We start from the raw sequence: 19,097 nt of genomic DNA on the forward strand, positions 1-19,097 counted from the left end.
GTTTACATCTTTTCCCACAATGTTCAACTGTTACATTTAAATGTGCAAAAGTAATATACTGCAGTTAATACAAAGTACAATCTAATGTGTATCTAGTCAGAAGTATGGAACCATCTTTTGATTATTAAAGTAATGCAGTATAAGAAGCAAATATGGAATATGTGCCATTGACATTGGAACAGCCTGTTCTGTGCACTTGGATCATGCGATTTTAATGTTTTTATTAGATGGTTCAATTCTTATATTTCATGTTTTAAATGGCCTTTTTTCTTATCTTATAGTGAATTGTCTCATTGACTTATATGGTGTTGATCTGTGATTTGGTTTACATATGTAAGGCATTGAATTTTGCCATTATTTCTGTGTAAACTGCTTTGAGTCCCCTCCAGGGATGAGAAAAGTGGCATATAAATATTGCAAATAAATAAAAAGGTACCTGCCATTGAATTTAATTAGTCTTTCTTCCAGGTAAGTAGAAATAAGTACTGTGTGTGTGTGTGTGTGTGTGTGTACAATTAAATTGTGTGTATGACTTCTGCCTTAATATCTAATGTATTTTTCTGTGTAACATTCTGTATCCCCAATCAATATGTATCTAAGTAGGCTTACATACTGCAATCACTGAACTCTGTATTGAGAAAATATGGCAGGTCTGAGCATGTCAGATCAAACTTCTCCACCTTTAACATGCACTCTATCACTTCATTGTATGCCCCCTTCAGCTGAATTTTTTGCTTCTCCAATGGGTTTTAGACAAAATTTCACTTAGAAAAATGCAGATAATAATTTCCTAAGGTGCAAAGCAGTTTATTGATTAGTCCATTTACCATATCAACAAAAACAAAAAAAAGTACACAAATAGACACTAATCACTATCCTAAGACTCCTGTCATAGTGAACTAACATACATTAGAACCTGATTAAGTTAAAAGTAATTAAAAATATCATCATTAAAATGCCAAGGCAAAACTTCATACCACAAAAGTTAAAAATGAAGGTTAAAACAAAGGTTAAAATAGGCCAGCTATTTCACAATCCCAATCCAGTTCAAATATCTGTGTTACAGTTAACCCCTAATTTCCTAAGGTATTGATTTATTTATTTATGTACTTCACTTGTATACCGCTTTTCTCATCCTCAAAGCAGTTTCCAACATATATATGGCAACATTTAATGCTTCACATACATATGAAACCTAACATAAAATGACAATAACATATAAATATTGATTGGATCATAACTACTAAAAGTGAATAGTTCTGTAAGGAGAGCAATGGAAGAACATTTCTTGGAAAATATATCTCGACAAGCTTTTTCCTGGTTTTATTTCCAATCTGAATCCTCATTTAAGAAATCAAGCTGAACTGAATTCAAACTGAGGCTGATTTCTAGACAACAGAGTATTTGGCTCTTTAATTCCAAATCATGAGAAGGAGGGAGGAGAAGTGTGTGGTGGGTTGTCTATTTCAGCTAATTTCTGAGGGACCATGCTGTTTAGTCACTGTGTGTCTGTTTGCAAGTGTATGAGTGTTTGTGTGTTTAAAATGCAAACCAACAATACTTCCCCCAAGTTTGTCCTGGATCCAAGAAGGATGCAGTTAGTCACTGGAGATATATATGTGTGTGTGTGAATTGAAGCAATTAACAAACAGAAAAAAACATATCAAGAGCAAATCGTTTTGGTTTCTGCCTTCTTCAGTTGCCAAAGATGAAAGTTTCCGCCTTCTTTCATCTTTGGCAACTCAAAAACGCGGAAGCTCTTGATATATATTTTAAAGTTCTGTTTGTTAATAGCTTCAACCAATATAGTCTGGGCTCACGATTCCATGCGCACCCACATTTTGAATAGTCTGCTTTATTTATTATTTGGGCTTTGATGCAGCTCTCAAAATCCATATTCAGCGTTGCCTGCAAAGCAACCCTTCCCCAAGCGCTTTTATTATCCTCTCCTGATGTGCAAGGTTTTACCTTTCTGTTTTTCCCTCGTTTTTCCATTTCTAAAAAAAAAAAAAAAAGTTAAGATGCCAAATGCAAGATGGAGGGCGAGGCTAGCGGAGACAGTCTCATGAAAGGGCCTAGTTTAAGAGGCGCAGGAGGTGGGGTATGGAGGGAAGGGGGAGGAAGGGAAAGGACGCTAAGCTTTAATTTTAATTCTCCTGCCTTTATTTATCTGATTTGTAGCCAGATGGTGGTGAAGCAAGGGACTCCTTTGTGTAAATGGAGCACACATATGAAAGTGCTTCTGTAATGTAATCATTGAGACCGGAAGGGTTCATACTGCGTCTGAAAAGAGACAATGGAGACTGGATATATCAACATTGCAGAAATCGAGTTCATTTGTGATGCAGTCCCTTTGACTATGGTTGTCATGATAACTTCCTACTTTGATCAGCAGAGGGTGGAAGGGGGGGTGGGATGGCATCTTCTAAAGGCCCAAGGATGCAGCCCCGTTGTTTACTGTGCACTTGGCTCCAATTCACGCCCCCTTCCGGAAGAAGCAACAGGGATAGGCGCATCTTGCACCTTGACCTGTCTAGACGGGAGAGAAGGCTTTTTTTTGTCCCCGTTTCCAAGGGTGAGAGGTGCTCTTTGACCCCTGCAGCACTAGCTGTTGCGACTCTGGCTAAGCATGTAGGTAGCGTCTCTATGTTTCCCCCATGAATTCTGGCTTAACTCTGAAAGGAAGAGGACTGGGCGAGGACATGGACCAGCTGTTTGAAAATAAAGCTTGAAACAGTAGAACCTGGGAGAAGTTAAATTTTTGTAAGCAATTATTTTCTTTGTACAGACCCCTGGGAGGCGTTAAACAGCTGCATCTGACTTGATGAACAGCAAGTAAGACAGAGCAACTGAAGGGCTGGTGGTGGTGGGGCTGGGGAGGGGAGGCGGAAAGACTTTGGAGAAACTCAGCTCCAGTTCCAGAAAGCCAAGCTGACTCCAAACAGAAATCTTTGGACGGCTGCATTGAGAAAACGTTGGCCAGGGAAATGTGTTGCTTCTCTCTCTGTCTCTGCCACGTCTTGAGCCTCTTTGAGCAGCAAAATGTGCTTCAAAATCTCAAAAGGTTGCAATGGCAGAGTATGTTGTTTCTGTTCAAAAGGAATATTATGTGGAGAATCTTAGATGGTTATTTCTTTTTCTCAAGGCAGCTGGGCATTTTCAATTATATGTGCAATATAATGTGGTTTACATTGATCACTGTGTCACAGATTATTAAAAGTATTCAGAATGAGGACAACATGGGTCAATAATTATGCAGATAGGGAGCTCTCAGAGCATTGTTCTGTTTTCTCGATCTCTGTTAAGAAGCCAGTACTTATATTTTCCCGCAGTCTTGCTTCTGTGACAATTGGAATTGTGCCTATATATATATATATATATATATATATATATATATATATATCTCCATAGATTTGCTTATCCTTTGTTTCCCCTTTTACTCCAGATTCCTTTTGCAAAGTCAGAGACCTTCTTAACAGACGTTTTGGAACAGATCTGTGACCGGATGAATGATTATCAACTCCAGGATGACCCGGTGACTCAGAAAAAGATATTTAAGAGATATGCTCCCAGGAAGGACGAGCCGATCTATGCAGAATATAAAAAATATTTCTTTTACTCTGATGCTTATAAGCCCTTGAAATATGCGGTAAGACAACACGTAATAAACTTGTGACATTTTGGGATGAATTGTTGCTAGCAAAGTGCTTGATAGTGGATATTAACTCATGGCACTCTATGTAAACGTGTGGGTTTTTAAATTTTGTTTTGTAATTCTGCACTAGTTTATTGTTAATAATAACAACAACAACAATCAATGTTGTGGCATGATTCATAGAATGTGGGACATCATGACATACCAGAGCAAATATCTTATAATGCATTACTTTCATTGCAAATATAGATGATATTACCCATCTGTCTGGTTTGTTGATCCCTAATTTTTAAAAACAGCACAATAAAAGTTTCCAGTTTTCTGGCAATTACTTTTTGATAATACAGATCAGTGGTAATGTTTTTTGCTGTTCTCTCCTGTAAGCGGCTGACAACTGTGATAATGGTTAAGAATCTAAATGAATGCCAACACAATTCATGGTGTCATCCTCATCTTTTTTCATCCTTGGGCCTTATTGAAAGGCTTCCCTTGTGCTGAGCTAGAACAAGGGCCTAGAGCATCCATACAGTAGGGAGAGTGTAGCTCCTCAACCTGGCCTAGCACCCATTTCTTCCTTTGTGAATGAATAATAATTTCCCTTCATGCATCACGCGTCATTGTGCATCATAAAGTGGCTGCTATGAGGTTTTTTTAAAAAACCAGACAAAGTGGGAAATTGTGATAGATTTGCACCCTAGTTCAGAAACCAATCTGTTTTAAAGGTATACCAATTCTACTACTGCACTTAATACTACCCTTAGTAGCATTCAGATGTAATTACAGCTCAAGTGAACTCAGAAGCTTTCTTCGTAAAATCATCAATGTAGAGTTGAGCCAGTTGGGTTGCTCTTGCTTTCTGAACCATGAAAACTCACTCTTGCACTTCACGATCTTAATATTTAATTTAACATGTTGAAGCTGAACCCTAAATTTTTGATGTTTTCAGTTGGCAAACACTAGTATCCGTTGCTTTAGATGTTTGGTATCCTGACAAAAAATGTTTTTAAACTACGCTTTATAGTCCTTGCATCCTTTATCGCAACTGATCTCGAATTTAGGGGATAGAGGCTTGTGCCTGTAACTTATGGATGAAACAAGTCAGCAAAGCTTTATTCTCTGCTTCCCAAAAAGGTTTTCCGAGGGCAGTGCCCTCTACCCATGAGATTGGAATAATTGCTGATAGTGCCTGGAATCAATAATCACATTTACCAATGTGAATAAATGTTAACATTGTGTTGTTGTGAGTTTTCTGGGCTGTGTGGCCATGTTCCAGAAACATTCTCTCCTGACGTTTAACATTGTATTTAGAGGTGGGACCTATATATGAAATGGAAGTGTGTGTGAATACATAGAACACATATATACCTGAATATATATGTACCCCCCCCCCCCAAGTGCACATACGCAAATATGTGTCTGCATAGTAAAAATACTATGGTAGTCATATCTTTTTTAAAAAAAAAAAAATTACCTCCTCCTGTTGTATTGAAATGAGAATAATATGCCTGAACTGGGAATGTTTGCAATTTGCGTTTGATCACTCTTTAAAAATAAATAATATCAGCATGGAAAGGAGTTGTTCTGTTTTTGAAAAATGGAGCCCAGAATTAGCATATATTGGAATTTCAATATCTTGTTAATTATAAAGGGGGAGAAATAAATAAATTAGAACAATTGCTTAGTATGCAGCAATGAGCAAACAGCCCCAAATAGTCTTCGTGGCAGTGTGTTCTTGTGCTGCTCTGTGTAAACGGCCTTGTTTAGTTCTTTACTAGAGAGCTATTGGGTTCTCTCTCTCTCTCTCTCTCTCTCTCTCTCCCTTTCAGTGTGAAACTATCATAGAACAGTATGAAGATGAAATATTCTCACTTATCGCCCAGGAGGCAGACTTTCTGGCTGACAAGCTGTGCATTGAAAAATCAGGTACTGTGTCTGATGTAACATGTGCTCTCTCTCAACAGAAACTCTTCCCCCTTCCCTCCCCTCCTCAAGCCAGTTGTATTGCTCTTGTGCAGCAAAAAAAATGATGCTCTGTAGGCTGAAGCAGCTTTGACATTGCACTTCCATGGAGCGAGGGGGATAGGAAGTTGAAGGTAGCATCTGCAAGGAAATTCTGCCATTCCAACATGCCACCATGTTTGCAAAAACGCCCGTCATGTCCACGCACTCTGTATTTTCCTTACATCTTACGAGTGCCGTATTTTTAACCACACAATAAAATAACTTTTGTAAACTAGACCTCCAACATATTAAAAAAATATGAAAATATACATTATGTGCAAAGCTCAGAAGGGTTAAGCATCCATCCAAAGCTCTCTGGGGTCAATGGCGAAAACACTGTTTTTTATGGAGCTCGATTGTTCCCAGAATAGATGCTTAGTGGTCCCTCTTTTCGTGGTCTCTCTCTTATCCACTATTTCTGTCTCTCTATCTAGATATCAAACATTGTGTTGCCAGCGAAAACATTTTAGCAAGTGATTAATCCTTAAGCAAGGTTGAATTCTGCAATGGCGTTTTTGTGAACGCTTTGTTTCCGTGTTTCTGCCTTGCCCTTAGGAATAAACTGATTGTTCTATATTCTTTCTCTTCCTTCTTTAAAGCATTTATAGTGATCAAATAGATTGTGGAATATTTAGTCAGCTTTTTATAAAGATTCTGGTTGTGCGTGTTTTTGTCTAGGACTAAAGAGGCATTCTGTCCTTCGCTGATATTGCCCTCCCTGGCCAAGTTATAATTACTGCAATCCTGTGCAGACTTCCCAGGAGTCATCCCAGTTGAACTCAGTGGGACTTATTTCTGACTAAGCATTCATAGAATTGTGGTATTGTTAGACCATCACTGTTGGATGGAAATATTCTAGATATTAAGGCTAAGCGACGAGATCTGTGTGAAAACGTCGATCCAAGAACCAGCCCTTGTAATATCAACGCAGGATTGGATAGACCTAATATTAATTCTAAGTCAAAAGGGCAATGTCAGTATGAGAAAATAAAAGATGCTAGAAGTTTGGGAAGTTTGAAAAAAGTTAAAAAAAAAGAGTAAATACTTAAAATGTCTGGAAAAGTCAAACAATTAGACTCTTAACTGCTCAAAAGCCCTCATTGCAATACAGAAAGATGAATTATTTAAAATTATAGCTTCTACCCTGTTTCTCTCAATCATTGTATAATTCATACTGGTTCTTTTCATATAGTAGAAAATTGCAGTCAGCCAAGATGGTTCTCACAGCTCTGCATGGAGTTGCCACAATCTGGCTTTTTCTGTCATAGTTTTTTTCTCTCCCTATGCAATTGGGAGATAAAGAGAAAAGAACATTATAAAGCATGAAGAAACCGATAATGTTAGAAGCACGGTTTCTCCAGCATGTTGATCTAACTCTTCTGCTTGCCTGTAGCTTTAGGGTGAAGTAATTTTCTGTCGTACAGTAGCCAAAAGTACATGGAAAGTTGCATGTTTAATGTTTATGCTAAAGGCCAATGTAATGAATTCCTTTTTCCCGGAGCATCTGACAAAGTGGACTTTTGCTTGGGAAAGCTCGTGCCAGAATAGGTTACCTAGGCTGTACACGGTGCATATTTACACAGGTATCACCTGTACTGAACTTCATAGAATTTAGCCACAGCACGTAATTCTGCATGGCGCTGGCATGGTAGTTATGAGCCTACGCCATTTTTTCCTTGTCTGATTTCAGAAACAAGGTTTTACCTTAATCGGAATTTAATTTGTATGTGAATACAGACTAACCTTTTAAAAATAGTCATGGGTGTGCAGGTTCCCTTGAAATCAGCTGCCTACAGAGAACCTATGGTCACTTTCATCACAATCCATGGAGCTAATTTACAAGGAATAGTACAGTATTTCTTCAATTCTAAGTCCCTGTTGTTGTTTCTGTCGTCGTCCCCCATATAAATATCTCTGAAAATGGATTGCATCTTAGAATCACGGGTGCTTTTATTTTTCTGTTGGTGATACTGAAATTAGTATGCGTGTTACACTCGATAGAGTCCCAGAATTGAAGAAATACAGTATCTAGAATTGTGGAGCTAGGTTGCCATTCTACAAATGCCAATTTGGAAATAAATCCAGCTGAAAGCAATTGGCCATCAAAGATGGTATGTTTAGGGCAGTGGCGAAATGCAATGGATGCATCCAGAAACAAAGCGGAGGAACCTTTGTGCAAATAGCTTTTGCCATTTCTGGGCGAGTGTCGAAAGCATTTTGCAAAACAACCACAACAATAGTAATACTAGCAATGATTACTGTATTAGCAAGGTTGCACTTTTTGTCTCGATGCAGATTTATAGACTACACTACAACGCAATGGCAGATTAGAGCAGTCCTTGTGTGTGACCTTGCAAAAAAATCTCCCAGGACTACAAACATGGCAGACATGCTAAAGAGAAACCCCAGAATTGCAAAGAGGAAAGAAAAGCAAGCAGACTCACTATATGTCTATCTACCCTTTCTTCCATGTGAGGAAGGGGAAAACATACTCTACATACAACAAAGCATGCTAATTTAAACTGAGAGAGAGATTGAAATGAATAGGAAACAATGACACGCTGTTTTCAAATTAATTGAGATCCCCAGCATCATCAGTGGAGAGAAATAAAAACTACTTAGCTTTCGGAAATTAAAATTAATTCAGATCACCTTCCTCCGTCACCTTCTTCCTCCTCGTCATCATCATCACTGGAAGGAAATACAATTATTTAGCTTCTTTAAAAACCCAAACATTTCGTTTAATGTAACCGCTGGTCAAGTGGAAATCTGGTTCCAAAATTGGTAATAAGATTTTGTTTGACAACAAAGGAAAAAAGTGGCCTTTTCTGGAACTCACTACAGAGATGCATTAGATGCATAGCGAGGGCTAAAGTACAAAATATGGTGAAATCTTGATGTAAGTTGTACATATATAATTCATTCCCCATCTGTATTAATCACATTACATCTTTGTTGAAAGCTTCTTTTAATGCCTGGCAGTCATTCTCATCTCCCCGAAGTTTGTACAGGAAGCTAGTCAAGATACTATTATAAATGCATTTGTAGCTTTGTGAAAGATGGACTTTTTAAAGTCACCCAAATGGCCCCCCAGAAGGTTTTGCCTACAATAAAGAGCTGGTTGTGGGATTGTGCATTCCAGTGGAAAGCAAAAAATGCAAACAGACCATGGAATGATATTATGAAGCATTTTTAGAAACAACATTCAGATCATCTGTCATGTTTGGGATGGCTTGTGGGAAAGTGACCTGCAATTGAGCTGAACGGCTCTGTGTTCCTTTCTGCTGTGTGATAGGGGAAAATATTAAGAGGTGCGGTCTTTCTACATCTTGGGGGAGCAAAGAATATGTGCTCTTAATGCTACCAGTGTGTCAAAAATCAAGAAACCTTTCATTAGACAGATATAGTGACATATCTCTACATGTTTACAGGATATTTGTTTTCACTGTTTGACTAAAGATGGAAGAAAAAGGTCCCAAAAAAATGTGTTAACATGAAGAATCTGTTTGGTTCAGACAACCATGGATCAGTTAGCTGTCAAAAGTTTTCTTTGATCTCGCTCAAAATCTCTATATTATATTTTTCACAGATGAGGAATCAAAAAAGCTGAACTACACTATACACTATATATATCTATTTGCAAGCCAACTCCCCCTTCCTATCTACATCCCCTTACAAACAACCAAGAACCGTTTCTCAGGATAATAATCTAGTTACTAGAAAGGAGATTATAATTATCATCGGACTGATGATATCATAGAAGTGTTGGTGCATTTCAGGACAAATACTTGCTCCTAGATGTGTGTTTCCCTAAAAGATTTTGGAGATGTCGATCCAGTGTGGTTTAGTTGCTTGCACATTGGACGACAGGTCTGGAGACTAGAGTTCAGTTATGGAAATCCATTGGGTGACCTTGAGCACGTCACATATTCTCAACCCTGTGACAAGATTCCTTTCAGGTCATTATACATTGGAAATGATTTAAAGGCATACAACAACAACAATAACAACAAGAAGGACAGAGAGAATGAATTTACATAAATGACCAGTGTTCTCTCCTTAGTTTCCAGCTGACCCTTTACACAACACTGCAGTAATTATGCTGTGTCAATTATAATTAGAATTAGGAAGTTGGCCAAGCATTTTCCAGGTTAACGTATGGCGCTCTTTCTGTTGGAATATAATGCACTGCTTCCACCTGCCCCCCAAAGTTATCATTAAGGTAACATAGAGACTTCCTTTGTACTAATCGTCTTCACACGCTCATAGTTCTGCAAAATTATTCTCTTTGGCTGAAATTTTCCATTCTCATCCCACAGGTGAATTTATTTATGTATGTAGAAAGCATGAGCTGAAACCATTCATGCATTTTTGAATTGCACAAGGGTAGAAAAAAATACTTCTATTTACCTACAACAGCCCGATGTCTCTGCTTCTAGTTCTCTCAATCTACCTAGCTCCAGCACGTCTATTATTCTTTTCACAGCACAGCTTTGAAAGTTGATACTTTCCAGGTGACTAGTCCGCACTGAGAATTATTCTTCGGGATGATGTGCCAATCCCGAAGCCATACAGAGCCGTTCTAAATGACATAGCTCTGTTTTAATGCATGCATCAAGTGACGTATTCATCAATAACCTCTCTGGGATGTAATAACATTCTCTGGGATTTAAACATAAAGAAGTTGTGTTCTCTTTGTGAATGATCTTTTAAACGAAACCTTACACAGTTTCATAATTGTCTTTCGCCCCCTTGCCAAATCCTTTGGAAATTTTCAGTAAATTAGCAAAGTGTTTCATAATAATATTTATTTATTTACTATATTTGTATACCACTCTTCTCAGCCCTTGGGTGACTCAGAGCACTCTTCTAAAATGCATTCTGTAAATGTAAGCCTGGAATATCTCAGTAATTAAAGCCACATTAAGTAATTCCTTTTCTTTTTATTTCAAATTAGTAATTGTCCGATTTTAATCTAAGATTCCAATGTTGGTTTTGAGCTCAGAGGAACGACAACACGAAAACCTAAACTGTATGTAATGTAAACATACACTGGCTACTAGGCATGCGCGAAAACCTAACTCTTTTGCAGACTCGATCAGCTCAACATCGTCCCTATGTTCTTGTCCTATAGATGAATTCTAAGCATTTAGATATATTTACTTCCAAATAGAATGAAGTCCCATGGAAGTCAAATAATTAGGTGAAAGATTGCTGCCATAAGGTCAGACATTGGATAACTTTGACAACAAGGTGCCTAACAAACTGTTCATTTATGGAGCCCAGAGTGACTTTCTAATGGGTTCTTCAAAGCAAAATTCTTAAATGAAGATGTTTTTGGAGTATAAAGAAATGGAAGGAGAAGAATCTGTTCAGGGTAAAGAGATAGAAGGAGAAGAGAGGGGAAACCATTTCAAAAATGATCGTGTCATTAAAATTTCAAATATTTCCCGAGACATCCCATTCAGAAATTTGCATTTCACTTCAAAGGCACTATTTTTTTCACTTCTGAAACACTTTCATTCTTAACACACCCCATCATGAAAATGCAAAATTGTACAGATCCACCATCCTTTAAATAAAAATTCTGGTTGCGCAAGTTGGAATAGCCACACTAGAACAGCAAAAACAAATTAGCTTAGTGATTCTCAACCTTCCTAATGCCGTGACCCCTTATTATGGTTCCTCGTGTTGTGGTGACCCCCAACCATACAATTATTTTTGTTGCTACTCCATAACTGTAATTTCGCTACTGTTATGAAATGTAATGTAAATATCTGATTTGCAGGATGTATTTTCATTCACTGGACTAAATTTGGCACAAATGCCCAATATACCCAAATTTGAATACTGGTGGGAGTGGGGGGATTGATTTTGTCATTTGGGAGTTGTAGTTGCTGGGATTTATAGTTAACCTACAATCAAAGGGCATTCTGAATCTCACCAACAACAGAATGGGGCCAAACTTCCCACATAGAACCCACAAGACCAACAGAAAATACTGTGTTTTCTCATGGTCCTTGGTGACCCCTCTGACACCCCTGCGTGACCCCCTAGGGGTCCCGACCCCCAGGTTGAGAAACACAGAATTAGCTTGTTATCAAAGCAAAAGGGGGGGAAAGTTCATGCTAACTTGTTGCTAGCTCTTTTGTGCAAATATATATGTTGAGTCATCGTATATGGCGAGCCATTTACTATGCAATGACATCTCCCACTACATAGGTAAAACCCCATTGACTTCAGTGGACTTACTCCTTGGAAAGTACAGTAGAGTCTCGCTTATCCAACCTTCACTCATCCAACGTTCTGTATTATCCGATGCAGTCTGCCGCTTGCCCAGATCCACAGCTGTTTCAATACATTGCAATGTTTTGGTGCTAAATTCATAAATATAGTAATTACTACATAACGTTACCACGTATTGAACTGCTTTTTCTGTCAATTTATTGTAAAACACAATGTTTTAGTGCTTAATTTGTAAAATCATAACATAATTTGACGTTTAATAGTCTTTTCCTTAATCCCTCCTTATTATTCAACATTTTCGCTTATCCAACGTCCTGCCGGCCCTTTATGTTGGATAATCGAGACTCTACCGTAGATAGAGGGCCACTCCCTTATTGTATTAACTTGGTGAAGAGATTCTGAAGCATAACATATGGAAAAGTTGTATTGTTGTGATAGAATTGGATTGTGGCATCCTTTAACAATGCATAATGTTGTCCTTCCTTCTTCAGGTCTTTGCAAAAAGCCCGAAATGCACAGTGAACTTTAAAGAAACAGTAGTCTGCTATTATTACAGATGAAGAGGATCAAATGAAATATCCCTTCAGGCTCTGCCTTCCATTAACCTTTATCTTTACTTGCTTTTTTAAAAAAAACACCTCCTCGACTGACATACAATGCTGTCTGCACCATTTGTTGATGACTGTGGACTGGGATTTTCATAACTGGAATGGGTTAGTGGCAAATATTCTTCAAATTAGAAAGCCTTCCCATTAGTTATATTTGTTTCTGAGCTATGCAGGAACTGTTTGCAGCTACTAGCAAATATATTAATCTGGCGATAGAGCATTTCTTATTTCTTAAAAAGCATGGGAGACATGTTAATTGAATGCATTACCTGCATTCAGTGATTCTTTCTCTTTTGCCAATGGGTAGTTTTCGGAAACAAAAGAACTAACCTGCAACTCCAACCATTAAGGGCCAAGGCATAGAGGCCTACCAATATTGATGTAGTACCGTATATACTTGAGAATAAGCCAACCCGAATATAAGCCAAGGCACCTAATTTTACCACAAAAAACTGGGGAAACGTATTGACTCAAGTAAAAGACGAGGGTGGAAAACGTCCGAGTATAAGCCGACCCGAATATAAGTTGAGGCACGTAATTTTACCACAAAAAACTGGGGAAACGTATTGACTCAAGTAAAAGACAAGGGTGGAAAACGCCCGAGTATAAGCCGACCTGAATATGTTGAGGCACCTAATTTTACCACAAAAAACTGGAAAAACGTATTAACTCAAGTAAAAGATGAGGGTGGAAAATGCAGCAAATACTGGCAAATTTCAAAACAAAAATAGATACCAATAAAATTACATTAATTGAGGCATCTGTAGATTAAATGTTTTTGCGTATTTACATAAAACTGTAATTTAAAACTGTCCAACTCTGATTAAACCATTATTCTAACCTTCTTCAGTGTAAATGAGCTTACGTGGGCTTCCAATAATCATCACAGTTTATTTTAACTATGCATTTTGGGGGAAATGCTGTGTGTATATGAATAAGGAAAAGTGAGAAAGACTGGCATCGAGAGAGAGAAGGAGAGAAAGGTGCACGTTGCACAAGAGAGGAAAGGAAGGAGAGCTGGGTTGCTATGCGGAGAGGTGAGGGTCCTGGCAGGAAGGTGTGGGGCTGAAGGCTTCTTTCAGCCCCATGCCTTCCCTCCAGGACCCTCAAACAAGTATAAGCTGAGGTGGGCTTTTTCGGCCTAAAAAAGGGCTGAAAAACTAGGCTTATACTTGAGTATATACAGTGATAGTGTTTTTTCAATGGAGCCACACCAGTTTATGTAAATGTAGGCTCAAGACCAGCTCCATGGCAGAAATTGGTGGCTTTCTAAACACCTAAATACTCATTAAGGAGCAGTGTGTTACCAGGAAACCTGTTTTGATTAGGAGTCAGCCATTGCCATAGCATTTTGTGGCAAATTCTAGCCTGGATTTTAGAAGAGACAATCAAATAGCATGGTATAATTTTTTCGTGGCAAAATCCAAGCCATCAAAACAAAGAAAAATGTAGAATTTAATGTGGTTACCATAATAAGTTGCAATCTGATCATAAGTGGGCTGCTTCAATGGGGAAATGTCAGCGTGCCCCTGATGTTCCCTGCACCAGTAAACCGTGTCTAATAATTTCCTTTTTGATTGGAAGGTATTTTATTACTAATTCACACCGTGTGTTTGTTTATAATTTTCGATACTTTATCACGGAAAGCTCTCTTTCATTCCATCCTTCTCGCTTGGCTATAAGCGAGAAGGATGGAATGAGGTTTTCTCACTTTCTGGGTAATTCTTACGGATGTTTAAATGTGTTCTGTTTATGGAGCAAATCACATCCCATAGGTTTAAAGTGAGTATACTGTTTTGTACTATATTTTGTCTCTATATCATCTATAGTCAGAAATACACGAAACTTCCCAAAAGTCTTTTTCCACTGAAAATTCTGCTTGAAAAATTCGAAGCAGATATACAATTTTTCGCAGTCGCCGGAAAGATAATCGAAATCTGTTTATAGTAAACTATTTAGAAAAGGGTTTTAAGTCTAAAATAAGGGAGGGCTGTTAATATAGTTAAAAATGAAGATGTCAGTGTTGAACTTTCAGTGAGATGTTTGTGTAGTCATGCTATGCTTTTAAAAAAGGACTCCTCTCATACCTGCCTGCTTTGAAATGCCTTTTAGCTTTAGCAAGTCATTTTTCCCCCCAATACTATTATCTATTTTAATATTTCCAAAAATGTAAGCTGGCTTACTTTTATATTTAGTACAGAAATATGAGTAGGTCTGTTTGAGCTACATGCAAGTTCATGGTCTTTTGAGTCGCTGCAGACTTTTATTAATTTGGTTTTGCTGGAACCCAGTAATCCACTTTATATCTTTACTAGGACTCCTGCTGCATGGTTTACAGTCGTTTCCAGGAGCCTTACAAGTCACAGATGGTGGATTAACAATGACTGGCAACCTGACCCTGAAAATATTACTTGGGAGTAAGCTCCATTGATATTAACAAATATTCTTCTTTGGAAATGTGCTGAGTTGGGCTTGCGTATCATGCTCATGCCAGCAAACCGAGCTACCTTGGCTTACATGGAAATGATACAAGTCCAGTTATGAGAACTACACTGGGCTGTGCTACATCAGAGCCATGGGCCACGGTCCTAACTACATTTGCTTGGAAACAAGAACTGTTAAATCAGTGGGACTCGAAAATAAGCCGAGTTTTTCAGACTTTTTTGAGCTGGAAAAGCCTCCCTTGGCTTATAATGGGGTCAAAACCAGGCAGCAGAGTCTGGAGGCAATTGCTTGCAATATATGATATATTTCTCTTTCCTCTTCACCTCCCCTGACAGTGTGTTTTCTTTTCTAGTCAAAAGGGAGGGAAGGAGGGAAAGGAGATATATTTCATGTCCTCCTTGTTTGTATGGCTGTCTTTCAAGCCCATGCAATTTCCTGGCTTTTTTGTGTATCTAAATATATTATATGTGCATTTTTGTTGCCTTGGAAGTTTCCCCCTCATATGTTTGCAGGTCATTGTAAATCCTATATACATATAGATATCTAGAGATTTCCATGTACATGTATATCTGTATCTATATGTATACATTATTTTTATATGAATTTTCCCCTCACATGTTTGCAAGTATATGCAAATCCTATATAGATATAGATAAATATATAGAGGTACCTATATATCTGTGTATACTGTATCTTTCTCTCTTTGTATGTATATGTGCATACAAAGAGAGAAAGATACAGTATATACAGATTTCTGTATATACTGATACTTATACATGTTTGTAAGTATCTGCAAATCCTATATAGATATAGATATATAGAGGCACCTATATATCTGTATATACTGTATCTTTCTTCTCTTTGTATGTATATGTGCATATAATTTTATATATGGATTTTCCCCTCACATGTTTGTAAGTCTCTGAAAATCCTATATAGATATAATTATCTAGCTAGAGAGAGATGTCTAGATAGATAGATATGAATATAGATATATAGGATTTGAAGACATTGCAGGAGGGAAATAGGACCTGTAAATATAGGGCCTACAGGAGGAAAATACACACATATAGAGAGAGAATTTGGAAACATTTCAGGGGGAAATGCAAATGTAAAATTAGTATATATAATTATAGATCTATATCTAGCTTTGCATTGTTTATATAGGCATTGAATGTTTGTCTGTTACTATGTTGGAAGCCAGCCTGAGTCCCCAGGGGGAGATAGGGTGGGATACAAATGAAGTTCTATTATAATTATAATAATAATTATTATTATTTGAAACACAACAAGATTAGTACAGAGCAAACAAGATCACTATGCTGGTTGTTGTATTGGATCACACGTTGGACACTTCCCAAGTGTCCAACGTGTGATCCAATACGACTATGTAATGTTTATTATTATTATTATTATTATTATTATTATTTGAAACACAACAAGATTAGTTCAGAGCAAACAAGATGATTATGCTGGTTGTTGTATTGGATTGTCCGACATGTGATCCAATACGACTATGTAATGTATATTATTATTATTATTATTTGAAACACAACATACTAGTACAGAGCAAACAAGATGACTATGCTGGTTGTTGTATTGGATCACTCGTCAGACACTTCCCAAGTGCCTAGGACTATGTGATGTATATTATTATTATTATTATTATTATTATTATTATTAGAAACACAACAAGATTAGTACAGAGCAAACAAGATGACTGTACTGGTTGTTGTATTGGATCACACGTCAGACACTTCCCAAGTGCCTAGGACTATGTGATGTATATTATTATTATTATTATTATTATTATTATTATTATTATTATGTTATTGTTGATACTGTGATCTTTTTGTTGACTCTACTTTTCTACTTACAGAGCTAGTTTACTGTTTTTCTTTGAAATATGGCAAATATTCAGAAACATTTAACCTCCTGATGCCTCCATATAATTTTATTGGTATGTATTTTTATTTTGAAATTTACCAGTAGCTGTTGTATTTCCCACCTTTGGCTTATACTTGAGTCAATACGTTTCCCCAGTTTTTTTTGTGGTAAATTTAGGTGCCTCTGCTTATATTCGGGTCGGCTTATACTCGAGTATATACGGTACTTACAAATAATGACTTCAGAATCAGTGATGGACTATCATCTTGTACCAATTTCCACAAAAATAAAACATGAGCGCTTTGCTTCTAACTGGATCTGGAGTTGATGCTTTAATATTTTTCCTAGCAGGGTATTCTTTTTGGCGACACTCTCTCATTCCCCCGCCCAATTCTCCCTTTGTCTTGAATATTCTTCCTTTGTCTTGTCTTAAACTTCCATTGTCTACCTCGGGGATTGACATTCACTTACTTTCTTTCATTTATAACCATACATTTTGGGCTAATTAGTATGGTTTCTCTCCTCGTGATTAACAAAGATGAACACCCCGGTTGGTGGGAGGACTTTAATTTTGACATGAAACGAATGTGCTCAGCAAACACCGTGGATATGAAGAAGAAACAGAGAGGTTTCCAGTTGGCTTCATTTAGACAAACAGAGCTGGAAAGTCTGCCCCTATTCATGGTGGATGGAAAATTAGATGGGAAAGGGTTGAATTGCTTCCTTCACACTTCATGGAACCCTATTGATTTTTCAGGATGCAGATAAGGAAAGAACTTGCCCAAAATCTATATTTTATATATATTAAAAAGGGGGCATAATCAACTTCAAATCTCATCATCTTATTTTAATTAGTGAGAAGTGGTTTCAGTATCCCAATTAGTTTGGGGAAGGGTTAAACCATTGCAGACCCCCCCCCCTTTGCTATTAAAAGGGGGGAACGGCTGTTTGCATGGACCGTCCAAAAGTCAAGAAAATGATGCGATCTATGATTTGCAATCTATGAACACACTAAATAAACCAATTGAAGGTGCTAATAATCAAAATTATTGTGGTGTTATCCATCACTGCTAGTGCTAGTAATCTCCAATGTTCTGTTTACTTCTGTCAGTAAGACAGTATCTTGAGGAGGTGTTGCTGATTGTGTTGTATTAAATACTGCATTCAGCTCTTTGCTACAGGGTTTGTGCTTTATTTATTGAGCAAATACTGGGGACTTCTTATGATACATCTCTCTGACCTGGAGGTTGCCGGTCCGAATCGGCTAGATGGTGAGCTCCTGTCTGTCAGGTCTAGATTGCAGGAACATGAGAGAAGTCTCCCAACAGGGTAACACATCCGGGCGTCCCCTGGGCAACATCTCTGTAGACAGCCAATTCTCTCACACCATAAGCAACTTGTAGTATGTTCTCAAGTTGCTTCTGACATGATTAAAAAAACCTTTGAAATCCATATATTTGGGGTCAGGCATGTAAGCTTTTGATTCAGCTGGGCTTCATTTCAAGTATAGGTCTTTCTTGCAAGTACGTCTTTTCAGTGTGGACTGATGGTGTTCAGTTTCATAATACATAATCACCAGCTGAAATATTTCTGTTTAAATATCAGTTAAGAGTCGCTCAATGTAATACGTAATGACAAATAGATAGCTGGTGTCCATAGATACCTCACTTCTCTATCATTTAAGATATCCCTTTGTAGTAAAGAAGAAAAATTAAAATAAATTGATTTTTTTTCTTGAAAAAATGAGGAATTATCTTGATAAAAATAGTACTAACTTTCAACAAAATTTAATTTTTTATCATGTCAGAAGCAACTTTAGAAACTGCAAGTCACTTCTGGTGTGAGAGAATGGGCTGTCTGCAGAGATGTTGCCCAGGGGACACGTATGGAAGGCTTTCCTCATGTCTCCACATGGGAAGCTGAAGCTGAAAGACAGGAGCTCACCCTGTTATAGGATTCAAACTGCCAACCTTCAGGTCAGCATTCAGCTAGCACAAGGGTTTAACCTAGTGTTTCTCTACCTGGGAGTTGCGAGGGGGTATCAGAGGGGTCACCAAAGACCATCAGGAAACGCGGTATTTTCTGTTGGTCATGAGGGTTCTGCGTGGGAAGTTTGCTCCAATTCTATCATTGCTGGGATTCAGAATGCGCTTTGATTGTAGGTGAACTATCAATCCCAGCAAATACAACTCCCAAATGTCAAGGTCTATTTCCCCCAAACTCCACCAGTGTTCACATTTGGGCATATTGGGCAT

At 37.8% G+C, this 19,097-nt stretch overlaps 1 protein-coding gene across 1 annotated transcript in view; it reads left to right on the forward strand.

Annotated features, from left to right (window-relative positions):
* The window catches only part of CNPY1 (canopy FGF signaling regulator 1), a 65,500-nt gene extending 52,587 nt beyond the window's left edge, over window positions 1-12,913 (forward strand). Inside the window, exons 4-6 of the mRNA XM_067469517.1 lie at window positions 3,446-3,649; window positions 5,482-5,578; window positions 12,394-12,913. Coding sequence (XP_067325618.1) covers window positions 3,446-3,649; window positions 5,482-5,578; window positions 12,394-12,431 — 339 coding nt within the window. The 3' untranslated portion in view covers window positions 12,432-12,913. The remainder of the gene's footprint in view (window positions 1-3,445; window positions 3,650-5,481; window positions 5,579-12,393) is intronic.
* Window positions 12,914-19,097: the final 6,184 nt, after the last annotated feature.

Source organism: Anolis sagrei, chromosome 6 (assembly GCF_037176765.1).
Source record: "Anolis sagrei isolate rAnoSag1 chromosome 6, rAnoSag1.mat, whole genome shotgun sequence".
In the NCBI taxonomy this organism is placed as follows: Eukaryota; Metazoa; Chordata; class Lepidosauria; order Squamata; family Dactyloidae; genus Anolis; species Anolis sagrei.